Here is a 14,776-nt window from a genome sequence, read left to right as displayed (position 1 = left end):
GGCTGAACTGCATAGCCGTTCTATGCAGTTCGGCCAATAAAAGGTGAATTGATCCCAGTGCATGACGGAGGATAATGTCACGATAAATTTAAATCTCCACGATACGATTATTGTGAGTTTTTTATCATGATAAACGATAATAGCGATTAAGGGGTCAAAGAAAGGCTATTTATTTTATTTTTTTATGTTCAAATGTGGCCCCCTTTGAAAACAGTTTGGACACCTCTGTACTACAGCGTCACACAAAAGCATCAAAAGTACCAGATCCGTAAGCTCGAAACACAGTGTGAAGGTTCATGAACCCCTTATTCTCAGTGTGTGCTAAAACTATCCACCGGGTGGAGCTGTACGTCCATTTATGACAGGACTGATCACTGAAGTCATCAGGGTTTTAAGTTACTATAGGAGTGGGGTTTAGCATGGGAATAAAGACTAAAGGCTCTTAAGATCATGTAACGCCCTTGACTAATACAAAAATCTTCAAACTAACAAAGTGTGGCACGTTGTTAGCTTGTAGATCTGCTATTTTCCCTACAGTTTGGGTCCCGGGCAAAACGTCTAATCTCTCGTTTGGGTCTCGACCTGAAAAGTTTGGGAAGCATTAGACTATTACACAATATGACGCAATATTTTATGCTTTAAATATAAAAAAAATTAAAAAAAATTAGAATTTTGACCCGATTCTATAAATGTCTTTTGAATCCTTCTAAGATTTTTGGAAAAAACCTATGTTTCTATGTCAGCGATCTGGCCAGCCATCATCAAAGAAAAGGTCCTTTTCACTTAACTGGAGCTCAGTTAGTCTGTTCTTGAGAGACTACTTTGTCAGTGGTGCTAAAAACCTTTTCATGTGAAGGACCCCCAAAATGATATGTATTTGGCCACGGACCCCCATTTCAAAATATCTAGTTCCAGGGACCACCCAGAAGCAAAATTTGAGTTACAAACGTTCGCTTTGAAAATACATATATTCAAAGATTTGCACACATTTTCACGACTTTTTCAAAAATAGCAGATCTACAACTGCACAGCACTGAGCATTAGACTATCCTCCTACCTCGAGCAGGAACTCTCGCAGGGCGACAAAGGTGGGCCTGTCGTCTGGTTTCTGTGCCCAGCACTGCAGCATGACGTTAAACATGTCCTGGTGGCAGTCCTCTGGCTTGGGGAGACGCTCACCCTCCTTGTCAATCTTATGAAGGATCTGAGGCACACCGTGATGGCGTCACAAAAAGACACATTTTCCCTTTTTTATGTGTGTCTCATTGAACAGTCGAGTTGTTTAAATCAGTGTTTCTCAAACTTTTACATTTCAAGGTCTCCCTTTAACTCTGACAGTGTACAAATGGTGTAATTTGTTTATTGCTCTACACTGCATTTATCACTGTGGTGTTTTTGGCACTGTATTATTATTCATTTTGTTTATTTTTCTTAATATGTTGCTTCGGCAATTTATTCGTTTAGGCCTTTGATACATGTATGTAACTTTATTTGGCCATTCGAATTAGAGATTGATGTTTTACTATGTATGGATGTAATTCATATCCCTCACCTATATGTGTGTGCGCTCGACTGAACCCAGTACTTTTCCATATGCACGGTCTGATTGAGTGTCACTCCCCCAGATCGGCCATGGTGCCTTTCGGGTATTTATTGTCTTCTTGACCATTGCTCGTATAACCCTGAAGAAGGCAGCTTGTCTGTCGAAACGTTGGTTTCCTATTCTGTGTTGTCCTTTAATAAATAAATGTGCATCGGCAGCTACGAGTGTGCGGCTCTACACTTTTTTTGTTAGTATTTGTCCCGTTGGCCGGCACCTCACAAGGACTGGTGTGCTGTGCACTTTTTTGCTATTAGTGTACAAATGGAACCAAATGGAACCATATTGATTACTAAAGACTTGAGTTCAATAATATTTTTTTGTATTTGTCGCATTCCTAAGACAACAATGTGATTATAGTAAATGTACCTCCATTGTCTAGCATGGCCCTGGATGGGGACCCAAATGCATGGCACTGGATGGGGAAACCGTCAAGGTAAATTTACTATAATCACATCTTTGTCATAGGAATGCAACAAAAAACTAAGACTGGGCCCAGTGAGTGTGTGCGTGTTGTGCATGCATGCATGCATGCGTGTGCGTGTTTACCTGGCTTCCGTTGAGGCCCAGCCAGGGCTCCTGGCCATGCGTGAACATCTCCCAGAGACTGACTCCAAACATCCAGGTGTCTGTGGCGTGAGAGAAGGTCCTGGTCTTCAGGCTCTCCGGAGCACACCTGTACACAGGGGCGTCACAAGGGGTAGGAAAGTGGGACTGAGTTACCAGGGCCCAAGGTGGAGGGGCCCTAGTAACTTTATCTATTGAAAAATAGCAGATATACAAGCTCACAGCGCAGCACCGAGTGCCGCGCTGCGAGCTTGTAGATCTGCTATTTTTGAAAAGTTGTGAAAATGTGTGAAAATCTTTGAATATATGTATTTTTTAAGCGAACATGTCTAACTCAGATTTTGCTTCTGGGGGTCCCTGGAACTAAATATTTTGAGATCGGGGTCCGTGGCCAAATACATATCATCTTGGGGGTCCTTGACGTTTCTTGCACACATTTTCACGATTTTTCAAAAATAGCAGATATACAAGCTCGCAGCGCGGCACTCGGTGCCGCGCTGTGAGCTTGTATATCTGCTATTTTTCAATAGTTAACATGGGGGGCCCGCAGTGAATCCTTGTACCCAGGGCCCAGAATTTGGTGTGACGCCCCTGCCTGTACAGCACAGAGACACACTGGGGTCAACGTCTGCTCTCTGCCTTTGCATCTAGAAACACATACCGTTAAAACCGGGATCGCATCTTTGTTACGTTCGATTTTCACCACTTTAACCATTATATTTTGTGCTTTAAAGGTGATACACCATGCATTTAAAAAGTATTTATGTCATATTGTTTATGTCCCAAAAACGTTTTTCAAAAGGTTTGAGGCTAATTACCACTCCTGAATAATAGAGAGCCTCTCTCATTGTTGAATGGCTCTCAGAGCATTTTCAGCTGCAGTACCACCTTTGGCCTGAACTGCGCCAGCCCCCCCCCCCAAAAAAAAAAGTTGAGAACCCGTGGGATGCTTTTAACCTCCGCCTTCCCAAAACCAGAGAAAGACACAACGGTCAGAAATGGGACTTTGTGAGGATAGAAGGTGCTAGTGGGACCCCAAAAAAAGGTTTTAAAATAGGAAAAGTGAAATTTCATGGTGTATCACCTTTAACTGTTATAAAATAGCAGATATACAAGCTGCCGCGCTGCGAGCTTGCAGATCTGCTATTTTAGAAAGATCGTGAACATTTGAGCAAATCTTTAAATATGTATATTTTTTAAAGAAAACTTGGGTAAATCTTTGCTTCTGGGGGGGGTCCCTGGAACAAAATATTTTGAGATGGGGGTCGGAGGTCAAATACATATAATTCTAGGGGTTCTTGACATTAAAAAGTTTGAGCACCACTGATCATAGACACTAAAAATTGTCAGGCCTAAATAATTATGTTAATCAAATGTTTTCATGTCAAGGAGCCCAAAATTGATATGTATTTGGTCGTGTCAAGTACTGACCCTAGGGGGTCCTCGGGGGAGACTCCTGTGGGAATTAGCATGAATCCAACATTATTAATGATAGAAAAACGATAATGTGTGTCAAACAACCATATAAAGCTACTGTATCTATGATCTAAGAAGAAGTGAAATAAATCTGCCATCTGACAGTTTTATTCAATATGTATAGTGGAAGGATCCCTTCTTCATCACAATCTCAGCTAGGGGGTCCTTGGCCTGAAAAAAAAAACGTTTAAGTAATCAGCGGGTGAACATTCTGTCCGCTAACTTGGCTCGGTAAAACTAATGACTAGGCACGTCACATCTAGTGACCAGATGCTTGAATGCAGCATCTCATGTTGAAAGAATTGCCCTCTCTGTGTAGCAATCCATGCTGTTATGCCACACCTCCAGTATTCACTTTATTATGCTTAGTTTAGTGTGGTATCAAGCACCGAAAATAGCCGACCTCCAAGCTTGGAGGTCTGCTATTTTCGATGTTTTCACCAAAAGGCCCTTTTAGAAATGTCCACCCCTGCCTCTCTAACATTCTCTGCACGCCCCTGCTGACTGAAACGTTCACATTCATCACAGTGCTGTGAAGATGATGACACCCTGCCAGAGCCATTACTCACACGTCTCTCTGCCTAGAATTAGAATTAGTAGCAGCATCTCCTCCTTCTAAACAAACACTCTGACATTGGTGCATTAACACAAGTACTATTACAGTACTTCAACTTCAACTTCAAAGAACTTTATTTTCCTTTCGGAATAATCAATATTTGTACTTTACTGGAGTATCTCCAATGTTCTACTCCACTACATCACAGAGGCAAATATTATACTTTTACTCCACTACAATTATTGTAAAACTTTAGTGAGTAGTTACTTTGTAGATTTTGATTATTATTATGACAAAACATACATTAACCACTTCAGCCCCATCTACATTTTGGCCATTTGAAAATAGCCGATCTACAAGATCACAATGCAAAAGATTTTTCTACATTTGAAAACATTTTATAGTAAATTTACCCCCATTCATTCCGAATGGGGACCCAAATGCATTCGGGTCCCCATCCGGAATCAATGGGGGTAAATCTTTGTCTTAAAATAAAATGATTGAACTCAAGTCTCCATGGCATGAGTAATCAATAAAACAAAACATCATTTTGGGGGTGAACACATAAAGAACGTGGGTACTTTTTCCACCACAGAGTGGCTGTGACTCACCATGCGAAGGGCACCTTGCGGTGCTCCTGCATGACGTAGTGCTCGTGGTTGTTGGGCAGAGCCCTCATCAGCCCAAAGTCCCCGATCTTCACCCTGTGGGCCGACGCCAGCAGGATGTTCCTGTACACAGATCACAGGTGGGATGTAAGCAGGCCTGTCACAATTAGTATTACATAATCGTCTAATCGCAATTATTTGACATAATCGCAATTATTTGACATAATCGCAATTATTGTGTCATAATCGCCATAATCGTTTCCATGTTGAAAAATGTTCATAGCCTATGTTTTCAAAAAATTGTCAAAAATAGTGGAAATAGCAGATCTACAAGCTCACAACGCATCACGACGTGACACGTTGTGATGCTATCAATGTCGTTTTTAAGCATAAAGTCGTCAAATATGTTAGTAACTTCTTAGTATATTTAGGTTATGCGTCATATCTGCCATGTGCAACCTCAAAGCCTAAAAGCCAAACAGAAATGTAATTGTCAACGACAAAAACACAATTAAATCTTTAATCACAATTGCTTGAGGAACAATTAATCGCCATGTAAATAAAATGTCATAATCATGGCAGCTAGCTTCTCAACCTGTGCTTTCTTTCTTTCTTTCTTCTATTCAGGAGAGCCCATTGAGAGCAAGCTCTCTTTTTCAAGGACGACCCTGTAGCCGGGGACCCACAAGCCCAAAAGCTCAAGGAATAGGGTAGGACCTGTGATTTTCTGCCGTACTTTTTATTTCTGTTTTATCTATTAGTTTGGTAATTATGGTCCACAGAATGAGAGGCCTGCTCTGCCGGAAACATCGCGAAAAAAGGTTATGGCCATTTTTATTCACTGTCCCATTGACTCCACTAGAAATATTAAAAAAAGGAAAAACATCTGCTTTAATTAGCATGTGAGGGGTCAAACTGGGATTCTTCATGATTCTGAATCCATTGCAAGCATTTGTTTTGCATAAAAAACATTGCTTGGGTTAACTTTTGGCAGCCCAAAACTGTGAAAAGTGGGGAAAAAAGTGATGACTCATCACTTTTGACTGTTTTGGGGGGCCGATATCTAGCCCAAGGAATGTTTTTCATGCTAAACAAATGCTTGCAATGGATTCAGAATCACAAAGAACCCCTAGTTTGACCCCTCACATGCTAATTTAAGCAGACTTTTTTCATTTTTAAAATATTTCTAGTAGAGTCAATGGGACAGTGAATATACAAATGGCCATAACTTTTTTTCGCGATGTTTCCAGCAGAGCAGGCCTCTTATTCTGTGGACCTTAATGACCAAACTAATAGATAAAACAGAAATAAAAAGTACGGCAGAAAATCACAGGTCCCCTCCCATTTTGGTGACTGGGTCCCCGGCTACTGATCACAGCATATCAAAACACAATCTGTGTCAGTACACAGACTGAGAATCACTGGAATAAACAATACGAAAATGTGTTGGCAACAATTATTTTGTATTTTATTTTACATTACATTTTTACAACAGCGAAAACAAAGAGCAGAATCTTGGGTGGAGTGTTTTCTTTTTTGTTTTACCTGGCGGCCAGGTCGCGGTGGATGAACCTCCTCTGCTCCAGGTAGGCCATGCCGCACGCCACCTGCACGGCGTACTGGCACAGCGTGTGGATCAGCACGGGACCCTGGGGACGCACGCAGCGCAGCACCTCCAACAGGGAGCCCAGGGGGGCCAGCTCTGTCACCTGCAGGAGGGGGCCAGACACATGGACAGGTGGCGGGAGTTCATTTTCATTTTTATTCAACCTTTATTTAACCAGTAAAAAACACACTGAGACAAAATCTCTTTTTCAAGTGGGAAGATTAAAACTTCACATCTCCGCTGTACATATAATACATAACGAAACAACAGTAGTACATCCATGATACACAGCGAAAAACCTTATAAAAAATCACACCTGTGTGAACTGAGCGGTGGTTTACCCACCAAAAAAAAAGTTTACTGTACCTAACTGTACTGTACTGTACATATTCTGTGTTCTATATCTATGAATTCGATGTGTTCTAGATCTATGAATTCTGTCACCTCCCCCCCGCCCCCCCCCCCACAGGCTAGTCTCAACAGCACCCTCTTACCCACCAACCCCTCCCCCCTTCCCCCCTGTGTGTGTGTGTGTGTGTGTGTGTGTGTGTGTGTGTGTGTGTGTGTGTGTGTGTGTGTGTGTGTGTGTGTGTGTGTGTGTGTGTGTGTGTGCGTGCGTGTGTGTGTGTGTGTGTGCCTGGCCTGGCCTGAAAACAGCGCCCCTCCCTTAACATGTGTGGTCATAAAAGGTACTACACCACAGGCTTGAGGCTACATACAGACCCACCCACCCACCCACCCACATACATACAAACATACCTACACACACGGCCACGCTATGGAGACGGTGTGACCACCGCTCAAAAACTCCAAAGTGATAGAGTAGAGTGAGCGCAGACACATCCATCGAAAACAGTGGTCTCTCTCTCTCTCTCTCTCTCTCTCTCTCTCTCTCTTCCACTCTCTCCCTGTCTCCCTCTGTTCCTCTCTTCCCCTGGCCTCTCATCACTCTCCTTCTGTTCGTGACAAAAGGCCTTGAGGTGTCTGACCTGATTTAACACACTACAAGGACAGGAAGCAAGCTGAGTGAGTGCTTGAGTTGTTTTTTGAGCGGTGGTCACACCGTCTCCTATACATGGCCGTGTGTGTGGGTATGTATGCGTCCGTCCGTGTCTGTATGTAGCCTGCAGTACCTTTTCTGACCACACATGTTAAGGGAGGGGCGCTGTTGTTCAGACTCACATTCTCACACACACACACACACACACACACACACACACACACACACACACACACACACACACACACACACACACACACACACACACACACACACACACACACACACGACACAGTGTAAAAAATCACACGCGTGCGTGTGCGTGTGTGTGTTCAGTACCATCTTCATGGGGTGGGACAGCACCACTCCGTACAGTGTGTGTGTGTGTGTGTGTGTGTGTGTGTGTGTGTGTGTGTGTGTGTGTGTGTGTGTGTGTGTGTGTGTTCAGTACCATCTTCATGGGGTGGGACAGCACCACTCCGTACAGGCGTATCAGGTTCTGGTGGTCCAGCGAGTGCATGGCGTTCACCTCGCAGATGAAGTCGTCCAGGGCGTCCGGCTGGCTCAGCACGTCCGTCTTCAGACACTTGACCGCCACGTTGAGCTGCAGAGAAAACAGCTGACCGTCAGAGCCATTAGAGGCTGATCTGGGAGAGGTCCAGCTCCACTCCAGAACCAATTCAACCATTATTTTATGATTTAACTATTAAAGAAATGGGGATATATGGCATATATGGCAAATAGCAGATATACAAGCTCACAGCGAGCTTGTAATCTGCTTTTCTTTTCTTTTTTTTTTTCTTTTTTTTCAATTTTGAATATATATTTTTAAAAGCGAACATCAAATCAAATATTTGCTTCTGGTGGGGTCCCTGAAACAACATATTTTGAGATGGGGGGGGGGGGTTCTTGACATGAAGAAGTTTGCGAACCACTGATTTAGAAGAAGGATTTTGAGACACTTATAGAATCGGGTGAAAAGATTTTAAAAAAATGGCAGATCTACAAGCTCACGAGTGCCGCGCTGTGAGCTTGCATATCTGCTATTTTTTAATAGTTAAAGCATAAAATAATGGTTAAAGTAATGATGCGTCATAATGCGTTCCCGGCTGTCTGGGCAGAAACCTCATATCTCCATATTCTAACTTTTTTTGTGTTTATTGTGTTTATTCATAAATTAACGCCCTAACTTGATCACACTACGGCGTCACACAAAAGCATGAAAAGTGTCAGATCAACAAGCTCAAAACGAAGCACGAATCGACATGTTTTGAGCTTGCCGATCTGCTACTTTCGCTAATTTCAATCCTGAAAAGGAAACAATATTGGACAAATGAGGTTTCCCACCCAACAGATACAAAACTAAGTTTAAAGATCTTCTGATCTTTAGGACAGTGGGGGACCCCCAGGGGTCCTAGGGGAGTTCCAGGTGGTCCCCAGCAAAAGTAGTCATTTTAACCACTTTAACCATCTATACGTTGGCCATGTAGAACCTCACCTTGTGCCGCTAATTTCAGAAAAGTTTATCAAAACATATATATATTTTTTTCACTTCTGGGGGTCCCTGGCAGAAAAGCTTTTCAGATGGGGGTTCCGCCGACAAATACATATCAATTTGAGGGGGTCCTTGACTTGAAAAGGTTTACGAAGCACTCCTTCAGGGAATGGAAGGCTGGACCCCCTCACTCACCCCGGGAGCATGTCGATATTGCGACGTAACATTTTGTTCGACGTTCCACTTTCGACGCGGGTGAATGTTAACCTGCCGACGCTGGTGAATGCTGACCTGATGAATATTAAATACTATACCTAACCCAAACCCTAAACCTAACTTCAGTAAAACTATGCCTAAACCTAACCTGGCTTAGTCGAAATAATGAAACGTAGAAATAGCGAGATTTCCTCACTCACCACCTTCCCGGCCGGCGTGAACCACTCTCCCCTCTTCACCACGCCGAAGGAGCCGTCGCCCAGCTTCTCGAACAGCGCCAGGTCCTTCTCCGAGATCAGGCAGGTCAGGGCCTGCTCCTGCTGGCCCCCGCCCAGGCCCAGGGACCCCAGGGACCCCAGGGGGCCGCCGCCGGGCTGGACCCCCTCCCCTCCTCCCAGGCCCAGGGGAGGGGGCGTGGGCGACAGCTTCCGGAAGGACGAGGTGGGCTGACCCTGCTGGGGGAAGTCCCCGCCGTCCGGGCGCTTCCCGCTGAACACCTGCAGAGAGAGATTTAACACCGTTTAACCCATTTAGAACGGGTCCACATTTTGTGTATCATTATTTTATACTTTAACTATTGAAAAATAGCAGATATACAAGCTCACACCGCGGCACCGAGTGCCGCGCTGCGAGCTTGTAGATCTGCTATTTTTGAAAAATCGTGAAAATTTGAATTTTGACCCGATTCTATAAGTGTCTTTTGAATCCTTCTAAGCTTTTTGGAAAAAACCTATGTTTCTATGTCAGCAATCTGGCCAGCCATCGTCAAAGAAAAGGTCCTTTTCACTTAACTGGAGATCAGTTAGTCTGTTCTTGAGAGACTACTATGTCAGTGGTGCTCAAACCTTTTCATGTGAAGGACCCCCAAAATGATATTTATTTGGCCACGGACCCCCATTTCAAAATATCTAGTTCCAGGGACCACCCAGAAGCAAAATTTGAGTTACAAACGTTCGCTTTGAAAATACATATATTCAAAGATTTGCACACATTTTCACGACTTTTTCAAAAATAGCAGATCTACAGGCTCGCAGCGTGGCTGTGAGCTTGTATATCTGCTATTTTTCACTGGTTAAAGCATTCAATAATTCTAGGCCTAAATGGGTTAATACCTGGAATTGTGTCACGTTAGATTTTGACCAATTCAACCGTTATTTTATGCTTTAACCATTGAAAAATAGCAGATATACAAGCTTGCAGCGTGTTGCAGATCTGCTATTTTTGAAAAATCGTGAATCATTTTGCGTTCTTGGGGGGGGGTCACTGATACATAATATTTCGAGATGGGGTTCGGCGCCCAAATACATTCTAGGGGTCCTTGACATGAAATAGTTTGAGGACCACAGTCCACTGAAATAGAAACATGCATTTTTCAAAAACCTTAGAAGGATTTAGAAGACGTTTATAAAATCGGGTCCAAATAATCAAAGACTTGCACACATTTTCACAATTTCTACAAAATAGCAGATCTACAAGCAGCTTGTATTATCTGTACAATGGGGCCACTGCTCAACAAGTAGAAAATGACGCGATGTGAGCTTATAGATCTGCTAACACCAGAGCGCAACCAAACATAAAATGACTTGTCTTTTTGTTCTACTGGATCTCTTCTGCACCAGTCCTTACCAAACATCTAGTTTTTATTTGTTAGACGAAATTGTCAGTATATTTAGTCTTAGTTTTTGTTTCAGTTTGTGAAAAAAGGAAGTCATAGTTATAGTCGACGACATCAACATTGTGCGCAAGCGCAGTGCATCTTTATCTGACTGCTTCCATGGCCCATTGAGCCACTGAGCTATCTGAGCTATCTGAGCTATCTGCACCAGCACTTTGTACACGGGAGACGCTGGGGCTGGCTCTGGAGGAGATGAAGAGGTGGACCAGGGACGGATATTCCTTTAACATTCAATCCCCCCCCCCCCTCTCTCTCTCTTCCTCCTATCTGTCTCTCATCCTCTTATAAAACCCCTTTGTTTTTACTATAATATAGTGCTATAAAATAAGTAACACAGGTAGCTCAGTCGGTAGAGCACTGACCTCTGGACCAGTGGTTCTCAACCTTTTCAGGCCGCGACCCCCACAATAATCATATTTGAACTGGGGACCCCCCACCCTGACGAGCACTAAGAGTTGAGGCACTACATTGTGTATAACACTTTCTGCCTCTAATATTTGACAATTTGGCCAATGTTTAATTTGTCATTTCAGAGGTGTTAAAAAGTCCTCAAATTGTCACTTTAGAAATGTGCAGATACCCTCTGTACACTTAAACTTTATGTTGGTTTGTTTACTGTTGAGTGAGAATACAGTGCAGCACATTAAGTTAATCACCTGGGGACCCCCCAAAATAATTTGGGGACCGCTCTGGGGGTCCCGACCCACAGGTTGAGAACCACATGCTCTTGACCACTGGGAGCTGATGGTAGGTGTTACGTTCCACCTCAGCAATCCATCTCCCAGTTGTCTACTCCAGTAGTCCAATCTAGTAACCCAATGTTGTTAAATGAACTCAGAAAAGTGTACAAATGGATACAAAACACCTTTTTAGGCCTCCATTTGTATTCATTTACACTTCCGAGTTAAATCAACTGGGATTTTACTGTGTCCATAAGCGCGGGTGTGCGTGTAGGTGTGTATGGAGGGAAGGCAGAGCCTTGTTGTTGTCGGACCACTTAGGCCCGGGTGGGCGGGGGGGGGGGGGGGGGGGGGGGGGGACACCACCAACACCACGGAGTCCCAGCACCCATATCAGGCCTGGCAGAGATAGGCCTGACACTCTTACACACGCACACACACACACACACACACACACACACACACACAAACACACTCACAGAGACGCACACAATCACAGATACGCACACACACACACACACACACACACACACACACACACACACACACACACACACACACACACACACACACACACACACACACACACACACACACACACACACACACACACACACACACACACACACCACACACACTTATCGAGGGGATGTTTATACTGCATGAATTCCATTATCTTGTGTGTGTGTGTGTGTGTGTGTGTGTGGTGTGTGTGTGTGTGTGTGTGCGTGCGTGCGTGCGTGCGTGCGTGCGTGCGTGCGTGAGTGAGTATAAGATACAGAGAGAGAGAGAGAGAGAGAGGGGTCTAGAGAGAGAAAAACAAAACAAAGAGAGTTCCTCCCTCTTGGCTTAAGCACTCGCAACACGGCAGGAATTACTTAGCCGTTCGGAAGCAGTCATTAGGGAGCGCTATTAGATTAGACCCACTGACCTCACTGTTTGTGTGTGCGTGCGTGCGTATGTGCACGTGTGTGTGTGTGTGTCCGGCATGCCATTCACCTTAGCGTGTACCAGTACAATTTGAGGCTTGTGCAGAGGCATGGAAGGGAGCGCTTTGTTTGGAGGTGCTCCATATGACTGTGACAAATGGAGAATATTTAGGTACCAAACAAGGATGTAAATAAACCATTCTCTATAGTCTCAAATATCTGTGGCCAATGCCAGACTGGGGATGATGTACATCATATCGCGTGACCTCAAAACTGTTATTTTCAGGATTCAAATAAAAGAATAGCAAAAGTCGCAGATCGACAAGCTCAAAGTGCACTGCACCGCGCGTCGCACCGCGTGTGGCATCACGCGTCGCCTAAAATGTAATTTAGTTGTAGTCACAATTTAGTCACCTGAAAAGTTTTAGTTTTAGTCTAGTTTTAGTCGACTAAATATCATAAGATTTTAGGCGACTAAATCTACAGTTGATTTAGTCAAATTAAATGTATTTTGGCAGGCCTTGATGGCATCAGAATTACTGATTTTACACTTGGTTGTGTGCTGAAAATAGCCGATCTACAAGCTCACAACGCATCACACCTGAGAGCAACCAAACATAAAATGACTCTCAGCACTAGTCCCTCCCTAACGTTTTAGTCTAGTTTTTATTTTGTTGATGAAATAGTCAATATATTTAGTCTTAGTTTTAGTCCTCACAGCTTAGTTTTTATTTCGTTTTTATTCTGTTTTCGTCACTGAAAAAAAAAAACACAGTCGACAAACATTTTTCTTCATAGTTTTAGTCAACAAAATCAACACTGCGTGCAACGACTCCTAAAGAGAAGGATGATGACACAACCATATCATACGAGTAACACGGGTTTTATTGGCCTCCGGAGGCTGACGGGATTAGCATTTAGCATTCAGAACGGTGTGTGTCTGACGGCCGGTGTGGGAAGAGAAGAGCAGCTAATGCATTCTAGACGGATATAAACAGTAGCTAGCATAGCGGCCTGCTGTGGGTTTCACATTCACACTGGACCAGACATGACATAATGCTGAAGGCCTTTTTTTAAAACACCACATCTCAGTGGTCAACACAACGTCTGCGCGTGTGTGTGTGTGTGTGTGTGTGTGTGTGTGTGTGTGTGTGTGTGTGTGTGTGTGTGTGTGTGTGTGTGTGCGTGTACGTGCGTGCGTGCGCGTGCGTGTCAGAGATGAGTGGGTTTCAAATTGGGGCCAGACATTCTAAAAATCTGGAGGATGGCAGAGCAGTATGCACGGACAAACGTGTACGCACTCACGCGCACACACACACACACACACACACAGATGGTGGGCTCAGGACGGTGCCAGAAGCGGAAACAGACAGGTGTAATTATAGAAACCCACCGAGGTCCTCTGGGCTCTGCTGCAGTATACTTCCACCAGGATCAGGCCAACGTGACACACTCACACATGCACGCTCACACACACACAGTCACACAGTCACACACACACAGACACACACACACACACACTAGAAAGCTAGGGTTGTTATACTGGAGGACTGGCTACCATTCCCTCCGCACTCTCCTGCCAGAGCAAGTTGCCAGTGTTGGTCAACTGCATACGCACATGCACGCATGCCGTGGCACGTGTGTCCGTGTACGTGCGTGCGTGTGTTAACCAATTAAACACTCCAGACTTAGTTAGTTAGTTCTGTGTAGCTTTCCGTCTACTACACCAAATCTCTCCACCAAAAAAAATTACACTATTACTATTTTAGGCCCCCAGAAAATGGATGCTGGAAAATGGATACACTTTGTGGACCTGTAGACGTGTGATTGTGTGCCACAAAACACACTCACACACACACACACACACACACACACACACACACACACACACACACACACACACCACACACACACACACACACACACACACACACACACACACACACACACACACACACACACACACACACACACACTGAAACACCCCAGACTTTACTGTGGACTAACAAGCATATGGCTTAGCAGATTTGTCATAATTACTAATTTAAGATCTGTGAATTATTAAGTGTGTGTGTGTGTGTGTGTGTGTGTGTATGTGTATGTGTGTGTGTGTGTGTGTGTGTGTGTGTGTGTGTGTGTATGTGTGTGTGTGTGTGTGGTGTGTGTGTGTGTGTGTGTGTGTGTGTGTGTGTGTGTGTGTGTGTGTGTGTGTGTGTGTATGTGTGTGTGTGTGTGCGTGTGCTCTACCAACCTTACTCATCCAGGACTTGCGTTTGCACATGGTTTTCCTTCTCTTGACGGCCTCCAACAGACGCCTCTGTCCTTTAACGGAAAAAGGAATGAGAGAGACAGACAGACAGACAGACAG

General features: G+C 44.1%; 1 protein-coding gene across 1 annotated transcript in view; it reads right to left on the bottom strand.

Moving 5' to 3' along the window:
• The window catches only part of LOC308285757 (activated CDC42 kinase 1-like), a 106,039-nt gene that overhangs the window by 48,830 nt on the left and 42,433 nt on the right, over nucleotides 1-14,776 (bottom strand). Inside the window, 7 exon segments of the mRNA XM_080726614.1 lie at nucleotides 1,058-1,204; nucleotides 2,150-2,276; nucleotides 4,811-4,930; nucleotides 6,353-6,516; nucleotides 7,865-8,017; nucleotides 9,325-9,621; nucleotides 14,660-14,730. Coding sequence (XP_080582740.1) covers nucleotides 1,058-1,204; nucleotides 2,150-2,276; nucleotides 4,811-4,930; nucleotides 6,353-6,516; nucleotides 7,865-8,017; nucleotides 9,325-9,621; nucleotides 14,660-14,730 — 1,079 coding nt within the window.

Source organism: Nannobrachium achirus (assembly GCF_963921795.1).
Source record: "Nannobrachium achirus genome assembly, chromosome: 5".
In the NCBI taxonomy this organism is placed as follows: Eukaryota; Metazoa; Chordata; class Actinopteri; order Myctophiformes; family Myctophidae; genus Nannobrachium; species Nannobrachium achirus.
Note: the sequence above shows the minus strand (reverse complement) of the source record. Positions and strands in the feature narration are given on the sequence as shown.